Source organism: Pristis pectinata, chromosome 3 (genome assembly GCF_009764475.1).
Source record: "Pristis pectinata isolate sPriPec2 chromosome 3, sPriPec2.1.pri, whole genome shotgun sequence".
NCBI lineage: Eukaryota > Metazoa > Chordata > Chondrichthyes > Rhinopristiformes > Pristidae > Pristis > Pristis pectinata.
The window spans coordinates 1,655,785-1,678,956 of record NC_067407.1 but is presented as its reverse complement, the minus strand read 5'-3'; the positions used below and the strand labels follow the sequence as shown (position 1 = coordinate 1,678,956).

The 23,172-nt window shown below is 52.4% G+C and overlaps 1 protein-coding gene across 10 annotated transcripts in view; it reads left to right on the top strand.

Annotated features, from left to right (window-relative positions):
• The window catches only part of slc44a5b (solute carrier family 44 member 5b), a 135,374-nt gene that overhangs the window by 67,773 nt on the left and 44,429 nt on the right, over positions 1–23,172 (top strand). For all 10 annotated transcript variants that reach the window (XM_052011895.1, XM_052011898.1, XM_052011897.1 and 7 more), the window contains exons 3-7: positions 7,353–7,426; positions 10,593–10,677; positions 12,758–12,842; positions 13,856–13,984; positions 20,757–20,817. In XM_052011895.1, coding sequence (XP_051867855.1) covers positions 7,353–7,426; positions 10,593–10,677; positions 12,758–12,842; positions 13,856–13,984; positions 20,757–20,817 — 434 coding nt within the window. The remainder of the gene's footprint in view (positions 1–7,352; positions 7,427–10,592; positions 10,678–12,757; positions 12,843–13,855; positions 13,985–20,756; positions 20,818–23,172) is intronic.

The window sequence follows — 23,172 nt, the reverse complement described above, 5'->3', positions numbered from 1 at the left end:
CAGACAATACAATAGTTGGTGGAGTTGCAGATTGTGAGGAAGGTTGTCTGAGGATACAGCAGGACACAGATCAGCTGCAAAGTTGGGTGGAGTGGTGACAAGTGCAAGGTCATGCATTTTGGGAGGATGTACAGAGCAAATGGCAGGGAATTTGGAGCATTGATGTGCAGAGGGAGCTTGGGAGTGAAGTCCACAGGTGGGTAAAGGAGTCAAAAAGGCACTTGGTGTCTTTGCTTTCCTAGGCCGAGGCGTTGAGTATAAGAGTTGGGACACCATGTTGCAGCTGTACGAAACATTGGTTAGACTGCTCTGGGAACATTGTGTCCAGTTCTGGCCTCCACACTACAGCAAGGGTGTGGAGCAACAGAGAGAGTGCAGGAGAGATCCCCCAGGATGTTGCCTGGAATGGAGGGCTGTGGTTATAAGGAGAGATTGGATAGGCCGGGTTTGTTCTCACTGGAATGTCGGAGGCTGAGGGGGGACCTTACAGAGGTTTATAAAATTATGAGGTGCACAGACAGGACAAATAGTCAGAATCTTCTTCCCAGAACAAGGAGTCTTGAACTAGAGGGCGCAGGTTCAAGATGAGAGGGGGGAGCATTTAAAGTTGACCTGAGGGGTAAGTTTTTCACCCAGAGGGTGGTGAGTACCTGGAACCAGATGTCAAAGGGGGGGGGGGGGGGGTGGGTGGAGGCAGACCCAATTACGGTGTTTAAAAGGCTTTTGTACAGGTAGATGATGGGATGTGGGCCTAATGCGGGCAGGATGGAACTAGTGTAGATAGGCATCATGGTCAGCATGGACTAGCTGGGTCAAAGGGCCTGTTTTCATCCTCTCTGACTCTGTGAGTTACTCACAGCCGGCCTCGGGAGCACTGGTGCTGACCAGCAAACCTTCTGCTTTGTGGCTTCCAGCTGTTTACTATGACTCCGCTTTACCCTGGAGTGCCCTCCTTATGGAAGGGTTCATGGAGCTTGACCAAGTTTCCAACACAGGAGCAGGACATCCGGTGCTGGTGTTTCTGCAGAGAACGTTCACTGTGTTGATTCCCAGTTGACGCAGGAAGCGAGGTTGACCAAGCTTGTCTTATACTAACTGCAAGTTAGTGAAATAAGAGGAGAGGGTGCAGAGGAGATTCCCTCAGGATGTTGCCTGGGATGGAGCGTTTCAGTTATGAGGAGAGACTGGAGAGGCTGGGTCTGTTCTCCCTGGAGCGGAGGGGGCTGAGGGGGACCTGACTGAGGTGAACAAAGTCATGTGGAGCATAGACAGGGTGGATATCAAGAAAAGGGAGACACAGGAGACCGCAGATCCTGGAACCTGGAGCAACACACAAAGAGTTGGAGGAACTCAGCGGGTCAGGCAGATCTGTGGAGGGAAACGGACAGTCGATGTTTTGGGTCGAGACCCTTCATCTGACCCGCTGAGTTCCTCCAGCATTTTGTTGATATCAAGAAACTTTTCCCCATGACAGAGGTGTCTAAAACCAGAGGGCACAGGTTTAGGGTAAGGGGTAGGAGGTTTAGAGGGGAGCTGAGGAGGAGATTTTCCCCCAGAGGGGGGTTGGATTCTGGAGTGCACTGCCTGAGGGGTGGGGGAGGCAGAGACTCTCACAACATATAGGAACCCTCTGGACCAGCACTTGAGTCATCAAGGCAGAGAAGGGTACGGACCGTGTTGGGAAGGTAATAAATTCGATCTCTAACAGGGTGAGTAAGCTTTGTGAAATAAAGGTCACCGCTGGGCTGAACCTTCGATGAAAAAAGAATATTTTCATTCAGGCAAAGAATATTTGAAACTTTCCTCCAGTCAGTTCAGACTTCCCAAAATTCAAATTCAATACTCCCAAATTTTAATATGTGTGAATCTCAGATCTGGAACTGGAAATTCCCACAATATTCACAATATTAGCTGGAATTGTGGAACTCTCATCTGTTCCATTTGATATTTACTCTGCTCAATATTTTAGTAATTGAACAGAATAAACAAAAGGAAAGAGAAAAGATTGGAACTAAAGAGAACTTAAAAACAAATGATGAAGCTTGTGCTTAAAACAGGGAGACAAACAGAACTGAGACGTGTTTTATTTCTTTAGAAAACTTTACAAATATCTGTAAAAGAAAAAAAAAGTTAATTCTCACAGTGAAATAAAACTTTTAAAAGTCTTATCAACGAGAAAGGGACATGGTTACTTACTGACTCTCTGTCTCTGTCTCTGTCTCTGTCTCTCTCCCTCTCTCTCTCTCTCTCTCTCTATCTATCTATCTACCTTCTCTTTCTCACCCACTGCCCCCCCCCAGCCCCCCACCCCCCCCCCCCCCCCGCCAGCTACATTAAGCTTTGCTACTGAGGAGCAGATCAGCAGGCAGATTTTGGAGAGGTGCAAAAACAACAGGGTTGCTGTCATGGGTGATTCCAACTTCCCTAATATTGATTGGCACCTCCTTAGTGTAAAGGGGATGGATGGGGCAGAGTTTGCTCAGTGTGTCCAGGAAGGATTCCTGACACAGTGTGTGGACAGGCTGACTAGAGGAGAGGCCGTACTGGACCTGGTACCAGGCAATGAACCTGATCAGGTTTCAGATCTCTCAGTGGGAGAGCATTTTGGAGACAGTGACCATATCTCCTTGACCTTTACCACAGCTTTGGAGAGGGATAGGAGCAGACAATATGGGGAAGTATTTAACTGGGGGAGGGGGAATTATGATGCTATTAGGCAGGAACTTGGGAGTGTAAATTGGGAACAGATGTTCTTGGGGAAGTGCACAGCAGAAATGTGGAAATTGGAGAGCATGAGGATAGGTTGAGTGAGCTCGGGCTTTTCTCTTTGGAGAGAAGGAGGATGAGAGGTGACTTGATAGAGGTGTACAAGATGATAAGAGGCATAGATCGAGTGGACAGTCAGAGACTTTTTCCCAGGGCGACAATGGCTAACACGAGGGGACATAATTTTAAGCTGATAGGAGGAAGGTATAAGGGGGATGTCAGAGGTAAGTTTTTTACACAGAGAGTGGTGGGTGGACGGAACGCACTGCCGGCAGAGGTTGTGGGGGCAGATACATTAGGGACATTTAAGAAACTTTTAGATAGACACATGAATGATAGAGAAATGGGGGGCTATGTGGGAGGGAAGGGTTAGATAGATCTCAGAGCAGTATAGAATGTTGGCACAACATTGTGGGCTGAAGGGCCTGTACTGTGCTGTAATGTTCTGTATTCTATGTTTGCACAATGTACTGTGGGGAAGTAACCGTGTGTCTGACGCCTGTTCCTCAGTACAAGCTCGCCCTGTGTTTCCACAACTGCTTGCCTCTCTGTCACCAATCACATCTACAGTGCTCACTGCAACACCATAGGTGACGGAGCCAACTAGTTCTCCTCCACAAACACCCTCCTCCGTCTGGCAGGACTTGAGTTTACCCTCAACAACTTCTCTTTTGGCTCCTTCCACTTTCTCCAAATAATCTGGCATTCTGTGTGTCGCTCCATGTCGTACGTGGCGTCCAATGCAGTCGTCCTTCTGTCTTCACAGACGAGGGCACAAGCTTCTCCTGTGGTAAATGGCTTGGATGAAGACGTAGATGGGCTGATTAGTAAATTTGTGGATGACACAGAAATTGGTGGAGTTGTGAATAGTGAATCGATCGTCAAAGGACACAGCAGGATATAGATCAGTTGCAGATATGGGCGGAGAAATGGCAGATGGAGTTTAATCTGGGCAAGGGTGAGGTGTTGTGCTTTAGGAGGTCAAATGTAAGGGGAAAGCGTACAGTAAATGGCAGGGCCCTGAGGAGCATTGATGTACAGAGGGATCTTGGGGTCCCTGAAAGTGGCAACACAAGTAGATAAGGTGGTAAAGAAGGCGTATGGCATGCTTGCCTTCATCGGTCGAGGCAGTGAGTGAAACAGTCAGGAAGTCATGTTGCAGCTGTAGAAAACTTTGGTCAGGCCACATTTGGAGTGTTCTGTGCCGTCCTGGTCGCCGCACTACAAGAAGGATGTGGAGGCTTTGGAGAGGGTGCAGAAGAGGTTCACCAGGATGCTGCTTGGATTGGAGTGTATTAGTTACAAGGAGAGGTTGGACAAACTTCGGTTGTTTCCTCCGAAATGTCAGAGGCTGAGGGGAGAGCGGATCGAGGTTTATAAAATTATAAGGGGCACAGATAGGGTGGGTGGTCATTTTCCCAGGGTGGACGTCAAATTCTGGAGGGTGAGGGAAGGAAAGTTCAAAGGAGATTTACGATTTAGAATTTGACACCACAATTGAGATTCACCTTCAGCTCTTCATCTTCTCTCTAATTCCTTACACCTCTATTTAAAAGACGATGGATTATTACCACATGCCAGTCCTGCACAAAATCTATCAATCTGTTATCTCCTACCTGTAACTCAAAATCAATCCCCAGGCAACATTTCAAAGCCTTCAGATGTCTCCCGTACTTCAAACAAAATACAGCAGCCTCTTTTGAGGCAACGTGGGACATTCACGTATACCTCAAGGAAACCCTTCAAACTATTCACACTTCAGTACAAAGGAATGCCATCAATCATACAAAAGCATACACCCAAACATCTCCACATCAACCAAACCTCCAGCAGACACCAATTACCTGCAGCAGTAAAAAATTCCATTGAGTATCGATTGTCCAGTGAGGCTTTATGAGTGAAGCTGAGAAGTAAGGAGGGGACGGTCACCTTGTTGGGATTGTACTGTAGGCCCCCTAATACTCAACGGGAATTAGAGGAACAAATATGCAGGGAGATTGCAGAAAGTTGCAAGAATAATTGGGTTGTAATAGTAGGGGATTTTAACATAGACTGGGTCTGCCATGGTGGTCAGGGCTTGGATGGGGTGGAATTTGTTTAAGTGTGTTCAGGAAAGTTTCCTCACACAATATATTGAAGTCTGTAGCAGGAAGAGGACAAAGCTTGACCTACTCTTGCGAAATGGGGCAGGACAAGTGATTGAAGTATCAGTGGGGAACACTTTGGGACCAGTGACCATAGTTCTATTAGTTTTAAATTAGTTACAGAAAGGGACAGATCTGAAATCCAGGTTCAAGTTCTAAATTGGCGCAAGGCAAATTTTGATGGTATGAGACAGGAGTTTGCAAATGTTGATGGGAGCAGGTTATTTGTGGGCAAAGGGACCACAGGCAAGTGGGAGGTTTTTAAAAGTGAGGTATTGAGAGTTCAAGATCTACATGTTCCTGTTAGAGCGAAGGGGAAGGCTGGCAGAGGTAGGGAACCCTGGATGACAGGGGATATTGAGGCTCTGGCCAGGGAAAAGGAGGCATGGGTCAGGTACAGGCAGCTGGGATCGTGAATCCCTGGAGGAGTATAGGGGATGCAGGACTGTACTCACAAAGGAAATCAGGAGGGCAAAAATGGGCCATGAGATAACTTTGGCAGAGAAGGAAAATCCAGAGATTTTATGTATATTAAGGGAAAAAGAGTAACTAGGGAGAGAACAGGGGCTCTCAAAGACCAAAGTGGACATCTCTGTGTGGAGCTGCAGGAGATGGGCGAGGTCCTCAATGAGTATTTCTCCTCTGTTTTTACTGTGGTGGTGGACATGAAGCTAAACAAGATAAGAGCCCATGGAATTACAGGAGGGTTACGAGCATGGATAGAGCATTGGCTGATTGGCAGGAAACAGAGAGTGGGAATAAAGGGATCCCATTCTGGTTGGCTGCCGGTTACCAGTGGTGTTCCGCAGGGGTCTGTGTTGGGGCCGCTTGTTTTTACATTGTATATCAATGATTTGGATTATGGAATAAATGGCTTTGTGGCTAAGTTTGCCGATGATACAAAGATAGGTGGAGGGGCGGGTAGTGTTGAGGAAATGGAGAGTCTGCAGAGAGACTTGGATAGACTAGGAGAATGGGCAAAGAAGTGGCAAATGAAATACAATGTTGGGAAGTGTCTGGTCGTGCACTTTGGTAGAAGCAATAAACGGGCAGACGGTTATCTAAATGGGGAGAAAATTCAAAATTCAGAGACGCAAAGGGACTTGGGAGTCCTCGTGCAGGATACTCTAAAAGTTAACCTTCAGGTTGAGTCGGTGGTGAAGAAGGGCCTGTATTGTGCTGTATTGTTCTAAGGTGAATGCAGTGTTGGCATTCATTTCTAGAGGAATAGAATAGAAGAGCAGGGATGTGATGTTGAGGCGCTATAAGGCCTCACTTGGAGTACTGTGAGCAGTTTTGGGATGTGCTGACGTTGGAGAGGGTTCAGAGAAGATTCACTAGAATGATTCCAGGAATGAGAGGGTTAACATATGAGGAACGTTTGATGACTCTTGGGCTGTACTCCTTGGAGTTCAGAAGAATGAGGGGGGACCTCATAGAAACATTTCAAATGTTAAAAGGCCTGGACAGAGTAGATGTGGCAAAGTTGTTTCCCATGGTCAGGGAGTCTAGTATAAGAGGGCACGACTTCAGGATTGAAGGGCGCCTATTCAGAACCGAGATGCGGAGAAATTTCTTTAGCCAGAGAGTGGCGAATCTGTGGAGTTTGTTGCCACGGGCGGCTGTGGAGGAAAAGTCACTGGGTGTATTTAAGGCAGAGACTGATAGGTATCTGAGTAGCCAGGGCATCAAGGGTTGTGGTGAGAAGGCGGGGGAGTGGGGCTAAATGGGAGAATGGATCAGCTCATGATAGAACGGCGGAGCAGACTCGATGGGCCGAATGGCCGACTTCTGCTCCTTTGTCTTATGGTCTTATGATGTCCCAGGGAGTTGGGACCTAACACAATATTAACTGTGGGAATCTCCATCACTGGGTCCACACACAAAGTGCTGGAGGAACTCAGCAGGACAGGCAACATCTATGGAGGGAAATAAACAGTTGATCTTTCAGGTCGAGACTCTTCATCAGGACTGGAAAGGAAGACGGCAGAAACCAGAATAGCTGCCACTGCCACTGGGTCCTGCACCATCCCTGGATCCAACACACTCTTCAGGACTAACTGCTTTCTTTGTGAAGTCACCTTCTGTGTGTTGATTCTCTCTGGGGACTGCCTCTCTAACCCCGTAACCTCCTGTATCCCTACAAACCTCCTGGATCTCTGCCTCATTGCCAGAGCTTCATTGTCTACATGGCCACACTGCTATCTCTGACCTCGATGATTGTTAGCCTGGAGGCTTTGGGTCTCGAGTGTTCCGGTTGTGGGTTCCCCAGGGGGCATGTGTAACTGCACCTGCTCTCTGTGGGATGTTCCTGCAGTGTGGGTGTGTGGGTTGAGAGCAGGTAAGCAGGGTTGCTGGTCACAAGACCCCCTGCCCCCTCCAACATTTGTAGCCGCCCTCTCCCCACGGCGCTTAGACTGAACCTTTCCTCTCTCTCTGCAGGCATTGCACAGACGTCCTCTGCTGTGTGTTATTCATCGTGGTAATCCTTGGTTACATAGCGCTGGGAGTGATTGGTGAGTATGATGGTTTATCCCTTGGTCCCACGATGGGGGAGCAGAGGGAGGAGAACCTCTGGAATTCTGGAGGTATTTAAGGAAGGGGTGGATACATTATAGAACGATCAGAGAATTGAGAACTGGCACAGAAGAGGAGATGAGGCCTGGGGCAGATCAGCCATGGTCACAGTGAATGGTGGGGCAGGACTGAGGGGCCGAGTGGCCTCCTCCTCCTATGTTCCTGTGTTCTCAACTCCGGTCTGTCTGGGAACGATGTGTCACCACGTGGAGAGACTGACAGGAGATTCAATCTAAGCCTTTGGTGTTGTAGGGAGGTAGAGCAGTTGTGAGCAGGTGATGGATGGAATCTGTCAGCTGATGTCAACCCATACATCTCCTCATGGTCCCCAAAGGAAAAAATATCCCAGTTGTCTCTCGATACAAGTCCCGACCCTTCGTCTACAGCCTTCCTGCAGTGCAGATGGTATCAGGAGGAATCCCAGTCATTGGAGACAGGTTTTGGCCCTTGTGTCTTTCCCCCCACCTACCCCACAGCCAATATTCCCTGAGGCGTTATGTACTGTGGTGAGTATGTGGGACTGTGAGGCTTGTGTAATCTGTTTATCACTGAAACGGATTGGCTTCAAAACAACACCTGATGTTGTGGGCAATTCCTTGTGTTTTTCCAAAGAGCAGGCAGCCAGATCCCCTGCAGTGGAACATGCACACTGTGTGTCAGCTCAACCCCTCCTGATGCTGCTACCGGATGCATTCAGGGTTCCAGAGGGACAGTGGTCACTGGGGTCTCTGCCAAAGGGATTCAGTCAGCTCCTTCAGCTGAAATCACGTCTCATCCATGTTGCCTGAGCCTCACTTTGAAGCTTCTGAGAAAACCCTCAGATTATTTTACAAAAGATACTGAAACGTTCAAGGGTGACACATTGGGTAGTGCTGCTGTCTCACGGCTCCAGAGACCTGGGCTCAATCCCGAACTCTGGTGCTCTCTATGTGGAGTTTGCACGTTCTCCGTGACCGCATGGGTTTCCCCCGGGTGCTCCGGTTTCCTCCCACATCCCAAAGACGTGCGGGTCAGTGGGTTAATTAGCCGCTGTAAATTGCCCCCAGTGTGTGGATGAGGGGTAGAATCTGGGGGGAGTTGGTGGGAATGTGGGGAGAGTGAAATGGGATCAGTGTAGGGTTGGTGTCAATGGGTGGGTGATGGTCGGCACGGACTCGATGGGCCGAAGGGCCTGTTTCCGTGCTGGGTGACTGTTATGTGGAACTGAACACCTGAGGGAAGTGAGAACCCCCTCGATTAATGTTCAAGGGCAAGAGGGGTGGGGAGAGGGTTAGGTTACTGGCACTACATTGAGATCCACATCCCCAACAGGGTGTACATCCACATGCACACCCGTCCCCTACAGTGAAGGGTCAGGGCGCAAGGTGACCATTTCACTCTGTCACCTCCAAGGGGCAGCCTTTACAGGAATCCCGGCACACACGAGGGGTGGCTCATTGGGAAACAGACAGTAGGGAACCAGGGAGAGTGCAGTTACCCTGTGACATCACCAGGGTGGTGAGTGGTGCATGAGTGAGCACTTCTGACAGTGCAGGGCTCCTTCAACACTGCAGGGGCGGCCTGGATTTGTGCACTCGGGTCTCAGGGCAGGTCTTCACCCTGGGCCCTGTGCTGGAGGCAGAGACCGGTCACCTGGCCACAGTTTCAGACTGTCAGGGGACAGAACGCTGAGCCCAATCACTGCAGTGCAGCCAGGCAGTGAGGTATGGGCAGAGATGCATCAGGTTCACAGTCGAAACTGTGGCTCTCTCTGTGGAAACGGGGCAGCGACCAGCAGCTGCTTCAACCTCATCGCAAGGTAAACCTGCCTGAACTACAGCACATGGCTCTCCCGACCGACAGACCCAAACTTGGAGGTGCTGCTTCTCTGTGTCCACCCCATGAAACCCTCCCCATGACCAGACTGGTTACTGGAACGGCAGTGACGTAGGTTGGGATCACGTTCCCTGGACCTTCGAAAACTGAGAGGCAATTCCTCAAAATTTAGAAAATCCAGATGGGACTGGACAGATGAGATGCAGGAAGGGTGATTGGTTTATTATTGTCACATGTACTGAGATACAGTGAAAAGCTTTGTGTGTGTGCCATCCAGACAGATCATTCCGTACGTAAGTGCATCAAGGTAGTATGAAGAAAAAATACAGAATGCAGAATAAGGTGTTACAGTTCCAGAGAAAGGGCAGTGCAGGCAGACAATAAGGTGCAAGGTCATAGCGAGATAGATTGTGAGTTCAAGAGTTTATTTTTATTGTATGAGAGGTCCATTCAGTAGTCTTATAACAGCGGGGTTGAAGCTGTCCTTGAGCCTGGTGGTTCGCGCTCTCGAGCTGTTGTATCTTCTGTCCCATGGGAGGAAGGAGAAGAGGGAATGTCCAGTGCTTTCGATGTTGGAAGCTTTCCCAAGGCAGTGGGAAGTGTAGACAGAATCAATGTCCCGGATCTCCGGGGTGTCCAGGACCAGGGGTCAAGGTATAAGGAGAAGACATTTAAGACTGAGATGAGAAGTTTCCTCTCCCAGAGAATGGGGACCCTGTGGAACTCTGTCCCACTGAAAGCAGCTGAGGCCTTGTTGTTGTCCTTTGTGCTGGAGGGGTGGAGGGATACGGGGAGAGAGACTGAATGTGGATGGTCAGCCACGATCATGTTACGTGGTAGAGCAGGCTTGAGGGGCCGAATGGCCTACTCCAGCTCCTATTGTTCGCTCCGCTCTGGAGTGTGGACCTTTCTGACAGTAATTTCGTTCCACACTCCAATCCCTGTTTAACTCGGAGGGCAAGAGAAAAATGGGGAAGGGAGTCCAGGCCCCTCTGTGGGTGCTGGGCCCCGAAGGTGGGCCACAGGGCAATATGTCACCGTGGGTGCTGGGCCCCGAGGGTGGGTCACAGGGCAATGTGTTACTGTGGGTGCTGGGCCCTGAGGGTGGGCCACAGGGGAGTGTGTCACCGTGGTCCAGGTGGTCGGGCCTGGAGAAGTGTTCTGTGCCACACGGGAACTGATCCAGTGTCCCTCCACCACTGTGGGTCTGGGAGTTGGGGGGGTGGTGTCAGCTACTGCGAGGGGTCTGGCTGGATCACCTGCTGAGCCTTTGTTCGTCCTCTGTTCCAGCTTGGGTCCACGGAGATCCGAAGAAAGTGGTGTATCCCACCGACAGCAGAGGCCAGTTCTGTGGGCAGAAGGGAAGCGTCAACGAGTGAGTTTCCGCTCCGCGTCCCGGCGCTGGGGTTTCCCGCGAGGGGGTGGGAGTCGTGGTGAACCGCGGAGGAGCAGACAGGAGTGCTGAGGTCTGGCTTGGGGGTTACACCCAGCAGGTACAAGGACGTGCACCAGGAGATCTCTCCACCATCCCAGGGCTGGTATCTAAACCCCTGGTCAACATCTCCAGAACCTGGTGACTCAGCTGTAACCGCATTGTGTTGGACCATAGAACCTAGGGCAGTACAGCCCAGGAGCAGGCCCTTCAGCCCAGTGTCAGTTCAAACTAACCCCATCTGCCTGCCCATGCACCATGTCCCTCCATTCCCTGCCTGTTCACGTGTCTGTCTAAATGTATCTTCAACTCCTTTATGATATCAGCCTCCACCACCACCCCTGGCAGCCTGTCCCAGGCTCTGTGTAAAAAAAACTTGTCCTGTACATCTCCTTTAAACTTTCCCCCTCTCACCTTAAACCCACGACCTCTAGTAATTGACATTTTCACCCTGGGGAAAAGACTGACTGTCTATCTACGCCTCTCATAATTTTATAAACCTCGCTCAGGTCTCTCCTCAGCCTCCGCTGTTCCAGAGAAAACAACCCAACTTTGATCAACCTTCTAGCTCACACCCTCTAATCCAGGTGAACCTCTTCTATACCCTATCTAAAGCCTCTACATCCTTCCTGTAATGGAGCGACCAGAACTGCACACAGCACTCCAGATGTGGGCTCCAAAGCCGAGTTTTATACAGCTGCAAAGTGACTTCCTGACTTTTATACCCAACACCCCATCTGCTGAAGGCAAGCGTGCCGAACAACTGCTTTACCGCCCTATCTACCTATGTTGTCACTTTCAGGGAGCGATGGACTTACACCCCAAGATCCCCTTGTACATCAGTGCTCTGCAGGGCCCTGCCATTTACTGTACACTTTCCTCTTACATTTGATCTCCCAAAATACATCACCTCACACTTACCGAGATTAAACTCCATCTGCCATTTCTCTGCCCACATTTCCACCTGATCCATATCCCGCTGGATCTTTTGACAACTTTTCTCATCGGTCACAGCTCCACCAATCTTTGTGTCATCTGCAAACTTACTAAAGCTCCATCTACATTTTCATTCAGATCGTGTATATATCACAGACAACAGAGGTCCCAGCACCAACCCCTGTGGAACACCACTGGTCACAGAGCAACACCCCTCCTTCACTACCCTCTGTCTTCTATGGGCAAGCCAATTTTGAATCCAATTCACTAAGTCTCCGTGGATCCCTTGTCTTGTGGGACCTTGCTGTGTGTAAGTTACAGCTGTGTCCCTGCTCTCCTGCAGTCACTGACCGCAAAGTGACAAGTGAAACACTGCAGATGCTGACAATTCGAAAGGAAAGCAGAAAGGGCCGGGAACACTGGACGGGTCGGACAGTGTCCGTGCTGCCCTCTGACCTCACGACCTCACCTTCATCCAGTGCACCGGCGTCCACCTCCGGACGTCGCCCCACTGGAACATTCCAACGTTGGTGGCACAGGGGCCGCTCAATGGCCAACAATGGAGAGATCGGCAGATTCTTTGTCCCAGTCCAGAACTAGAGGGCACAGGCTAAAGGTGAGAGGGGAGAAGTTTAAAGGAGATCTGAGGGGTGGATTTACACAGAGGGTGGTGGGTATCTGGAAGGGGCTGCCAGAGGAGGTGGTGGAGGCAGGTACAGTGACAAGGTTTAAAAGGCATTTGGACAGGTATAAGGAGGGGCAAACTCCGGAGGCTCAGGCAAGGAAGGAGGTTCCAGGGAAACTCTCCAAGACAGAGGGGGAGGATGGTGGTTGTTCAGACACAGGATGGGGCAGGGTGAGGTGGTGAGGGGACGTGGTGGGACCTGGATGCACTGAAGATCGTTGAGACAGGCTGGTGGACAGAAACAAGTACATCTCCCACTGCTGAAGATCCAGAGGTGAGGATGGTTTGTTGAAGACCAGGTTAACCTCTGTGGTGTGGCCAGCGAGAGGATCTCCATCTGCTGACACTGGGCCACCTCCAGTCCGTATGAGCACCCTGGTAACATTCACCCCTCTCCTGCAGGAACAAGACAATTCTGTTCTACTTCAACATCCTGAAATGTGCGAGTCCTGTTGTACTCACCAGCCTCCAGTGCCCGACCAAGCAGGTGAGCAGGAGATGGTGCCCCCTTTTTTTTGTACAAAACGTTTATTCATTTAAAAAAACACTACAAAACAACCAACAGCAGACACACTACATCGAGTACAGAAAGAAACAACCCGGCCGAAACCAATACCCACGCAACACTACGCCCGCAACCGCAAAATGCACGACACTTCACACCAGAATCGCATCTGTCTCGTCCACCACACACGCGATCCCCTGAGGGGCCCACCGAGCACGGAACTCGGCCAGCGCGCCCGAGGAGACCGCGTGCTCCCTTTCCAATGACACCTGCGCGCGCACGTAAGCTCGGAAGACGGGCAAGCAGGCCGACCTGCTGGGGCCCTCGGCCGCCCGCTGGCGCGTCCCGTGGATGGCCAGCTTGGCCAGGCCCAGCAGGAGACCCACCAGGAGATCCGCCACGTGCCCCTCCCCGCACCGCACCGGTGCCCGTAAACCATCAGCGCCAGGCTGAAGTGCAACCAGAACTTCAGCAGCAGGCCTCGCAAGTACTCGAAGAGGGGCTGCAACCTCTCGCACTCTGCGTACGCGTGGTACACTGTCTCCTCCCGGCCGCAGAAGTGACAGGCGGCCAGGGTGGCTGTATTGCCCCTCCCACAGTGTGAGTCTCCCCCAGTACCGTCCCTTCTTTTTATATAAGCGTTTATTCGCTAAAAGCACTACACGAAGGACTACATCTAATAGAGAAAAGAAGAAACTAAGTAACTATGTAACTACAGTAGAGAATGCAAACTAATACTAATGAAACACACATGCAACACTACACCCGTTAACGCAACACCTCAAATAAGAATCGCTTTTGTACCGTCCACGACACACGCGATCCCCTGAGGGGCCCACCAAGCATGGAACTCAACCAGGGTGCCCGCGGAGACCGCGTGCTCCCTCAGTATCACCCCTCCCACAATGTGACCCTCCCTCAGACCTGCCCCTCCCTCAGTACTGCCCCATTGAGGTGACTGCCCAGATGTGACCACTGTGCTGACGTTTTCACAGCTCTGCGTTGAGAAATGCCCAAATCGCTTTGCCACCTACATCGACATGAAGTCATTCTTTGGAGTGAACGGAACCTACTGGGAATATTACCGCCAGTTCTGCCAACCTGGCTTCAATAACCCGAGAAAGGTGGGTACGATCAGGCGATCGGGGGTTCCAGCATGGGAGCACACCATTCCACCTCTCTGCTCCTCGTCGCTGTTCCTACCCCCTCCCAACCCTCTTCATCCCCCAATTACCCTTCTCCTCTCCCTCCCTCCCTTTAGCCTGCCTTGTTTATCAACCCTGCAACTTGCTTTACGGCTGTGATGCATGGTCTCTCTGCCCCCCGGGTAATGGAGTCATCAGGAATTCCCTAATCAGTAGTCACTGTGGTGTGTCAGTCATTCCATCCATGGGGGTCATTACCTCAAAGGTTCAATCAGCTGATAAGTCTCCGAAGTCCCCTGGTTCCTCTGGGAAATGGATCCTGCCTGCTCCAACCTGATCGGTGGTCACAAACTGTCAGTTGTGCAAGATTTGGGCAGATCTAAATTTCACTGTGTGTGTATAGTTCTTGTAGATTAAAGTCCAAAACTGTGCACGGTGCTCCCGGTGTGATATGGAGACCGGAACTGTGCACGGTGCTCCCGGTGTGATATGGAGACCGGAACTGTGCACGGTGCTCCCGGTGTGATATGGAGACTGGAACTGTGCACGGTGCTCCCAGTGTGATATGGAGACCGGAACTGTGCACGGTGATCCCGGTGTGATATGGAGACTGGAACTGTGCACGGTGCTCCCGGTGTGATATGCAGACCGGAACTGTGCACGGTGCTCCCGGTGTGATATGCAGACTGGAACTGTGCACGGTGCTCCCAGTGTGATATGGAGACTGGAACTGTGCACGGTGCTCCCGGTGTGATATGGAGACCGGAACTGTGCACGGTGCTCCCGGTGTGATATGGAGACCGGAACTGTGCACGGTGCTCCCGGTGTGATATGCAGACCAGAACTGTGCACGGTGCTCCCGGTGTGATATGGAGACTGGAACTGTGCACGGTGCTCCCGGTGTGATATGCAGACCAGAACTGTGCACGGTGCTCCCGGTGTGATATGGAGACTGGAACTGTGCACGGTGCTCCCGGTGTGATATGCAGACCAGAACTGTGCACGGTGCTCCCGGTGTGATATGGAGACTGGAACTGTGCACGGTTCTTCCCGGTGTGATATGCAGACTGGAACTGTGCACGGTGCTCCCAGTGTGATATGCAGACCGGAACTGTGCACGGTGCTCACGGTGTGATATGCAGACTGGAACTGTGCACGGTGCTCCCGGTGTGATATGGAGACCGGAACTGTGCACGGTGCTCCCGGTGTGATATGGAGACCGGAACTGTGCACGGTGCTCCCGGTGTGATATGCAGACCAGAACTGTGCACGGTGCTCCCGGTGTGATATGGAGACTGGAACTGTGCACGGTGCTCCCGGTGTGATATGCAGACCAGAACTGTGCACGGTGCTCCCGGTGTGATATGGAGACTGGAACTGTGCACGGTGCTCCCGGTGTGATATGCAGACCAGAACTGTGCACGGTGCTCCCGGTGTGATATGGAGACTGGAACTGTGCACGGTTCTTCCCGGTGTGATATGCAGACTGGAACTGTGCACGGTGCTCCCAGTGTGATATGCAGACTGGAACTGTGCACGGTGCTCCCAGTGTGATATGGAGACCGGAACTGTGCACGGTGCTCCCGGTGTGATATGGAGACGGGAACTGTGCACGGTGCTCCCGGTGTGATATGCAGACCGGAACTGTGCACGGTGCTCCCGGTGTGATATGCAGACTGGAACTGTGCACGGTGCTCCCGGTGTGATATGCAGACCGGAACTGTGCACGGTGCTCCCGGTGTGATATGCAGACGGGAACTGTGCACGGTGCTCCCGGTGTGATATGGAGACTGGAACTGTGCACGGTTCTCCCGGTGTGATATGCAGACCGGAACAGTGCACGGTGCTCCCAGTGTGATATGGAGACGGGAACTGTGCACAATGGTCCCAGTGTGATATGGAGACTGGAACTGTGCACGGTGCTCCCAGTGTGATATGGAGACTGGAACTGTGCACGGTGCTCCCAGTGTGATATGGAGACTGGAACTGTGCACGGTGCTCCCAGTGTGATATGGAGACTGGAACTGTGCACGGTGCTCCCGGTGTGATATGGAGACTGGAACTGTGCACGGTTCTTCCCGGTGTGATATGCAGACTGGAACTGTGCACGGTGCTCCCGGTGTGATATGCAGACCAGAACTGTGCACGGTGCTCCCGGTGTGATATGGAGACTGGAACTGTGCACGGTGCTCCCGGTGTGATATGCAGACCAGAACTGTGCACGGTGCTCCCGGTGTGATATGGAGACTGGAACTGTGCACGGTGCTCCCAGTGTGATATGGAGACCGGAACTGTGCACGGTGCTCCCGGTGTGATATGGAGACTGGAACTGTGCACGGTGCTCCGGGTGTGATATGCAGACCGGAACTGTGCACGGTGCTCCCGGTGTGATATGCAGACTGGAACTGTGCACGGTGCTCCCAGTGTGATATGGAGACTGGAACTGTGCACGGTGCTCCCGGTGTGATATGGAGACCGGAACTGTGCACGGTGCTCCCGGTGTGATATGGAGACCGGAACTGTGCACGGTGCTCCCGGTGTGATATGCAGACCAGAACTGTGCACGGTGCTCCCGGTGTGATATGGAGACCGGAACTGTGCACGGTGCTCCCGGTGTGATATGCAGACCAGAACTGTGCACGGTGCTCCCGGTGTGATATGGAGACTGTAACTGTGCACGGTGCTCCCGGTGTGATATGCAGACCAGAACTGTGCACGGTGCTCCCGGTGTGATATGGAGACTGGAACTGTGCACGGTTCTTCCCGGTGTGATATGCAGACTGGAACTGTGCACGGTGCTCCCAGTGTGATATGCAGACTGGAACTGTGCACGGTGCTCCCAGTGTGATATGGAGACCGGAACTGTGCACGGTGCTCCTGGTGTGATATGGAGACGGGAACTGTGCACGGTGCTCCCAGTGTGATATGCAGACCGGAACTGTGCACGGTGCTCCCGGTGTGATATGCAGACGGGAACTGTGCACGGTGCTCCCGGTGTGATATGGAGACTGGAACTGTGCACGGTTCTCCCGGTGTGATATGCAGACCGGAACTGTGCACGGTGCTCCCAGTGTGATATGGAGACGGGAACTGTGCACAATGGTCCCAGTGTGATATGGAGACTGGAACTGTGCACGGTGCTCCCAGTGTGATATGGAGACTGGAACTGTGCACGGTGCTCCCAGTGTGATATGGAGACTGGAACTGTGCACGGTGCTCCCAGTGTGATATGGAGACTGGAACTGTGCACGGTGCTCCCGGTGTGATATGGAGACTGGAACTGTGCACGGTTCTTCCCGGTGTGATATGCAGACCGGAACTGTGCACGGTGCTCCCGGTGTGATATGCAGACCAGAACTGTGCACGGTGCTCCCGGTGTGATATGGAGACTGGAACTGTGCACGGTTCTTCCCGGTGTGATATGCAGACTGGAACTGTGCACGGTGCTCCCAGTGTGATATGCAGACTGGAACTGTGCACGGTGCTCCCAGTGTGATATGGAGACCGGAACTGTGCACGGTGCTCCCAGTGTGATATGGAGACTGGAACTGTGCACGGTGCTCCCGGTGTGATATGGAGACTGGAACTGTGCACGGTTCTTCCCGGTGTGATATGCAGACTGGAACTGTGCACGGTGCTCCCGGTGTGATATGCAGACCAGAACTGTGCACGGTGCTCCCGGTGTGATATGGAGACTGGAACTGTGCACGGTTCTTCCCGGTGTGATATGCAGACTGGAACTGTGCACGGTGCTCCCAGTGTGATATGCAGACTGGAACTGTGCACGGTGCTCCCAGTGTGATATGGAGACCGGAACTGTGCACGGTGCTCCTGGTGTGATATAGAGACGGGAACTGTGCACGGTGCTCCTGGTGTGATATGGAGACCGGAACTGTGCACGGTGTTCCCGGTGTGATATGGAGACTGGAACTGTGCACGTTGCTCCCAGTGTGATATGGAGACTGGAACTGTGCACGGTGCTCCCGGTGTGATATGCAGACCGGAACTGTGCACGGTGCTCCCGGTGTGATATGCAGACTGGAACTGTGCACGGTGCTCCCAGTGTGATATGGAGACTGGAACTGTGCACGGTGCTCCCGGTGTGATATGGAGACCGGAACTGTGCACGGTGCTCCCGGTGTGATATGGAGACCGGAACTGTGCACGGTGCTCCCGGTGTGATATGCAGACCGGAACTGTGCACGGTGCTCCCGGTGTGATATGGAGACTGGAACTGTGCACGGTTCTTCCCGGTGTGATATGCAGACTGGAACTGTGCACGGTGCTCCCAGTGTGATATGCAGACTGGAACTGTGCACGGTGCTCCCAGTGTGATATGGAGACCGGAACTGTGCACGGTGCTCCTGGTGTGATATGGAGACGGGAACTGTGCACGGTGCTCCTGGTGTGATATGGAGACGGGAACTGTGCACGGTGCTCCCGGTGTGATATGGAGACGGGAACTGTGCACGGTGCTCCCAGTGTGATATGCAGACCGGAACTGTGCACGGTGCTCCCGGTGTGATATGCAGACCGGAACTGTGCACGGTGTTCCCGGTGTGATATGGAGACTGGAACTGTGCACGGTGCTCCCAGTGTGATATGGAGACTGGAACTGTGCACGGTTCTTCCCGGTGTGATATGCAGACCGGAACTGTGCACGGTGCTCCCGGTGTGATATGGAGACTGGAACTGTGCATGGTTCTTCCCGGTGTGATATGCAGACTGGAACTGTGCACGGTGCTCCCAGTGTGATATGGAGACCGGAACTGTGCACGGTGCTCCCGGTGTGATATGGAGACTGGAACTGTGCACGGTTCTTCCCGGTGTGATATGCAGACTGGAACTGTGCACGGTGCTCCCGGTGTGATATGCAGACCGGAACTGTGCACGGTGCTCCCGGTGTGATATGGAGACTGGAACTGTGCACGGTTCTTCCCGGTGTGATATGCAGACTGGAACTGTGCACGGTGCTCCCAGTGTGATATGCAGACTGGAACTGTGCACGGTGCTCCCAGTGTGATATGGAGACCGGAACTGTGCACGGTGCTCCTGGTGTGATATGGAGATGGGAACTGTGCACGGTGCTCCCAGTGTGATATGCAGACCGGAACTGTGCACGGTGCTCCCGGTGTGATATGCAGACCGGAACTGTGCACGGTGTTCCCGGTGTGATATGGAGACTGGAACTGTGCACGGTGCTCCCGGTGTGATATGCAGACCGGAACTGTGCACGGTGCTCCCGGTGTGATATGCAGACCGGAACTGTGCACGGTGCTCCCGGTGTGATATGCAGACCGGAACTGTGCACGGTGCTCCCGGTGTGATATGGAGACTGGAACTGTGCACGGTTCTTCCCGGTGTGATATGCAGACTGGAACTGTGCTCGGTGCTCCCGGTGTGATATGCAGACGGGAACTGTGCACGGTGCTCCCGGTGTGATATGCAGACCGGAACTGTGCACGGTGCTCCCGGTGTGATATGCAGACCGGAACTGTGCACGGTGTTCCCGGTGTGATATGCAGACGGGAACTGTGCACGGTGCTCCCGGTGTGATATGGAGACCTTGTCTCTGAGGTGTATTTACAAGCAATGTGTACTTTAACTGTAGAATATTATGACTGTGAGAAGGATTCAGAGACCATTTGCCCCTCTAGCCTGTTCTGCCTTCAGTAAGTGCACATCCTGCCCTGTGAATCATGCTTGTCACCGCTTGGTCCCTGCGTCCCTCGCCTCCCTAGGCTCACACTGAGCTGATTTCAGCGGTGAACGCACTCAGTGTCTGACCAGTCACCATTCTTGTCCTGGACAATTCTGATGATTCACATCCCTCTCTGCATTTCATCCTGAATTGATCCACCCCCCTGGTCTTCAGCTTGGTCTGTGGTCTCCGACTGTCCAACCCGAGTAAACGAGGCTCTCCCGGATGTCTACTAGCTGGGTTGGAGTGGGACACCATGGCCTCTCTCGTGACCTGTTCCATCGCCCTCCACCAATTCCAGGGTGCAACGCAAGATTTTGAGCCTGTCCGCAGTGAGGACAGTCTGACTAGCCCGAGGCACAACGTGGCTACAAGAGCAGGTCAGAGGCTGGGAATCCTGCGGTGAGTGACTCCCCTCCTCACTCCCCACAGCCTGTCTCCCATCGGCACGGCTCAGTTCAGGAGTGGGAGGGAACACCCTGCACGTGCCTGGGTGAGGGAAGCTTCAACAACACTCGACACCATCCAGGACACAGCAGCCCACTTGATAGACACCCCATCCACACCCACCCACTTCACCACCCACACACAGTGGCAGCAGTGTGGACCATCTACAGGAGGCACTGCAGCAACTCACCGAGACCCCTCAGACAGCACCTTCCAAACCCACCACCTCTCCCAGCTGGAAGGTTGAGGGCAGCAGAAGCACAGGGGTCACCACCCCGGAGTTCCCTCCCAGCCACACCCCATCCTGACTGGGAAATGTGTCGCCATTCCTTCACCGTCGCTGGGTCAGGATCCTGGAACTCCCTCCCTGACACCACTGTGGGTGCACCCACACCTCAGGGACTGCAGCAGTTGAAGAAGGCAGCTCCCCACCACCTTCTCAAGGGCAACTAGAGGGGGGCAATGAAATGCTGACTCAGCCTGTGAAGCCCACACCCCTTCAATGGATAAAAAAATGACTGTCTTTCTTCTCTCTTGACATCTCGGTGCACACTGACCAGTCTTGCATTTGTTAACCTCCTGTTTCCTCTCTGCCCCTCTTAGTCTGCTGTCCAGGTGATGCGAGATGAAGATTGTCCGTCTATGATCATTCCCAGCCGACCGTGTACGTATGAAGTTTCTTTTGCTATGAAATGTGTCCCGTATTCTTTTACTCCAGAGATATTTCTGCAATGATACCAGGGGTCAGCGGTCAGTTGATCCCCAACTTCTGGCCCTGGAACTTGTTTCCAGTCCGTGCTGAACCTCATCATTCCCTGGAGCCAGAATTTATAGAACATAGAACACAGAACACTACAGCACAGTACAGGCCCTTCAGCCCACCATGTTGTGCCGACCTATATAAACCTTATCCCCATTCAATCTACCCCTCTCTACTTCACCTCCCATAACCCTCGATTTTTCTTTCATCCATGTGCCTATCTAAGAGTCTCTTAAGTGACCCTGTCGTATTGGCCCCTACCACCACCCCCCAGCAGTGTGTTCCAGGCACCCACCACTCTGTGTGTAAAAGACCTACCTCTGACATCTCCCCTGAACTTTCCTTCACGCACCTTAAACGGGAGACCTCGAGTACTGGCCATTGGGGAAAAGGTGCTGGCTGTCCACTCTGTCTATGCCTCCCATAATCTTATACGCCTCTATCAAGTTACCTCTCATCCTCCATCACTCCAAAGAGAAAAGCCCTAGCTCACTCAACCTATCCTCATAAAACGTGCTCTCCAATCCAGGCAACATCCTGGTAAATCTCCTCTGCACCCTCTCTAAAGCTTCCACATCCTTCCTATAATGAGGCAAACAGAACTGAACACAATCCTCCAAGTGTGGTTTAACCAGAGTTGTATAGAGCTGCAACATTACCTCTTGGCTCTTGAACTCAATCCCCCGACTAATGAAGGCCAGCACACCATACACCTTCCTAACCACCCTATCAACTTGCATGGCAATTTTGAGGGATCTATGGACATGGATCCCAAGATCCCTCTGTTCCTCCACACTGCTAAGAATCCTGCCATTAACCATGTACTCTGCCTTCAATTTCAATCTTCCACAGTGCATCACCTCATACTTCTCCGGATTGAACTCCATAGCTGACAGAGTTGGAAAGTATAGAATAATTAATAATGATTTGTTAGACAAGGGCAGCTGTTGGCAAACCAGCTCAGAGGATTAATTTTCAAGATGGCACTTTGATTTATGAGGCTCATTACAAAACTGTGGGTATTCCCCAACACTTTACAACTGGTTTTGGAAAGTAGTTGACACTTTATTGATGAAGTGCTGCTGTCAAACTGCCCAACGCAAGGCGGTGAGTGGGCACAGTAACGTTCAGCATTGATGAGGTGGACGGGTGATCAGGGCAGGTGCCAGGGAAAACTCATGGCTCATTGGTCATTGCAAATGTTTATGTTGCCCTGGGAGAGCAAAAGAATTTGCTGCTGATAGTTTGCCCCTCCCTCAGTACTGCCCCTCCCACAGTGGGACCCTCCCTCAGTACCGCCCTTTTTTTTAATAATAAACGTTTATTCACTAAAAGCACTACAAAAGACAACCAGTGTCAATACACGACATCTAATACAGAAAAGAAGAAACTACGCAACGACGTACTACGGTAGAGAATGCAAACTAATACTAATGAAACGCACACACGACACTACACCCGTTAACACGACACGCGACACTTCAAATAAGAATCGCATTCGTACTGTCCACGACACACGCGATCCCCTGAGGGGCCCACCGAGCGCGGAACTCAGCTAGGGTGTCCACGGAAACCGCGTGCTCCCTCTCTAAACGCACCCACGCGCGCACGTATGCGCGGAAGACGGGCAGGCAGGCCGACCTGCCGGTACCCTCGGCCGCCCGCCGCCGCATCCCGTGGATGGCCAGCTTGGCCGGGCCCAGCAGGAGATCCACCAGGAGATCCGCCGCGCGCCCCTCCCCGCGCCGCACCGGGTGCCCGTAAACCAACAGCGCCGGGCTGAAGTGCAGCCAGAACTTCAGCAGCAGCCCCTGCAGGTACTCGAAGAGGGGCTGCAACCTCTCGCACTTCGCGTACGCGTGGTAGACCGTCTCCTCCCGGCCGCAGAAGTGACAGGCGGCCGGGGTGTCGATGAACCGGCTCAGGAATCGGTTGCACGGCACGGCCCGGTGCAACACCCTCCACCCCTGGTCCCCGATGTACAGCGGGAGGACTCTCGCGTAGAGAGACCCCCACCGGGGACCGCCCTCGCCGCCCGCCGGTCGGTACCGCCCGTCCCACAGTGTGACCCTCCTTCAGTACTGCACCTCCCACAGTGCGAGGCAAGTTTATTGTCATCTGCACAAGTCCATGTGTGCACGGGTGCAATGAAAAACTTACCTACAGCAGCATCACAGGCGCAGGGCATCAGATAAGCAGCATTCACAAGAAAAGCATAAATTAAACATAAATTATGCACAATTTTTACAAGAAAGAACA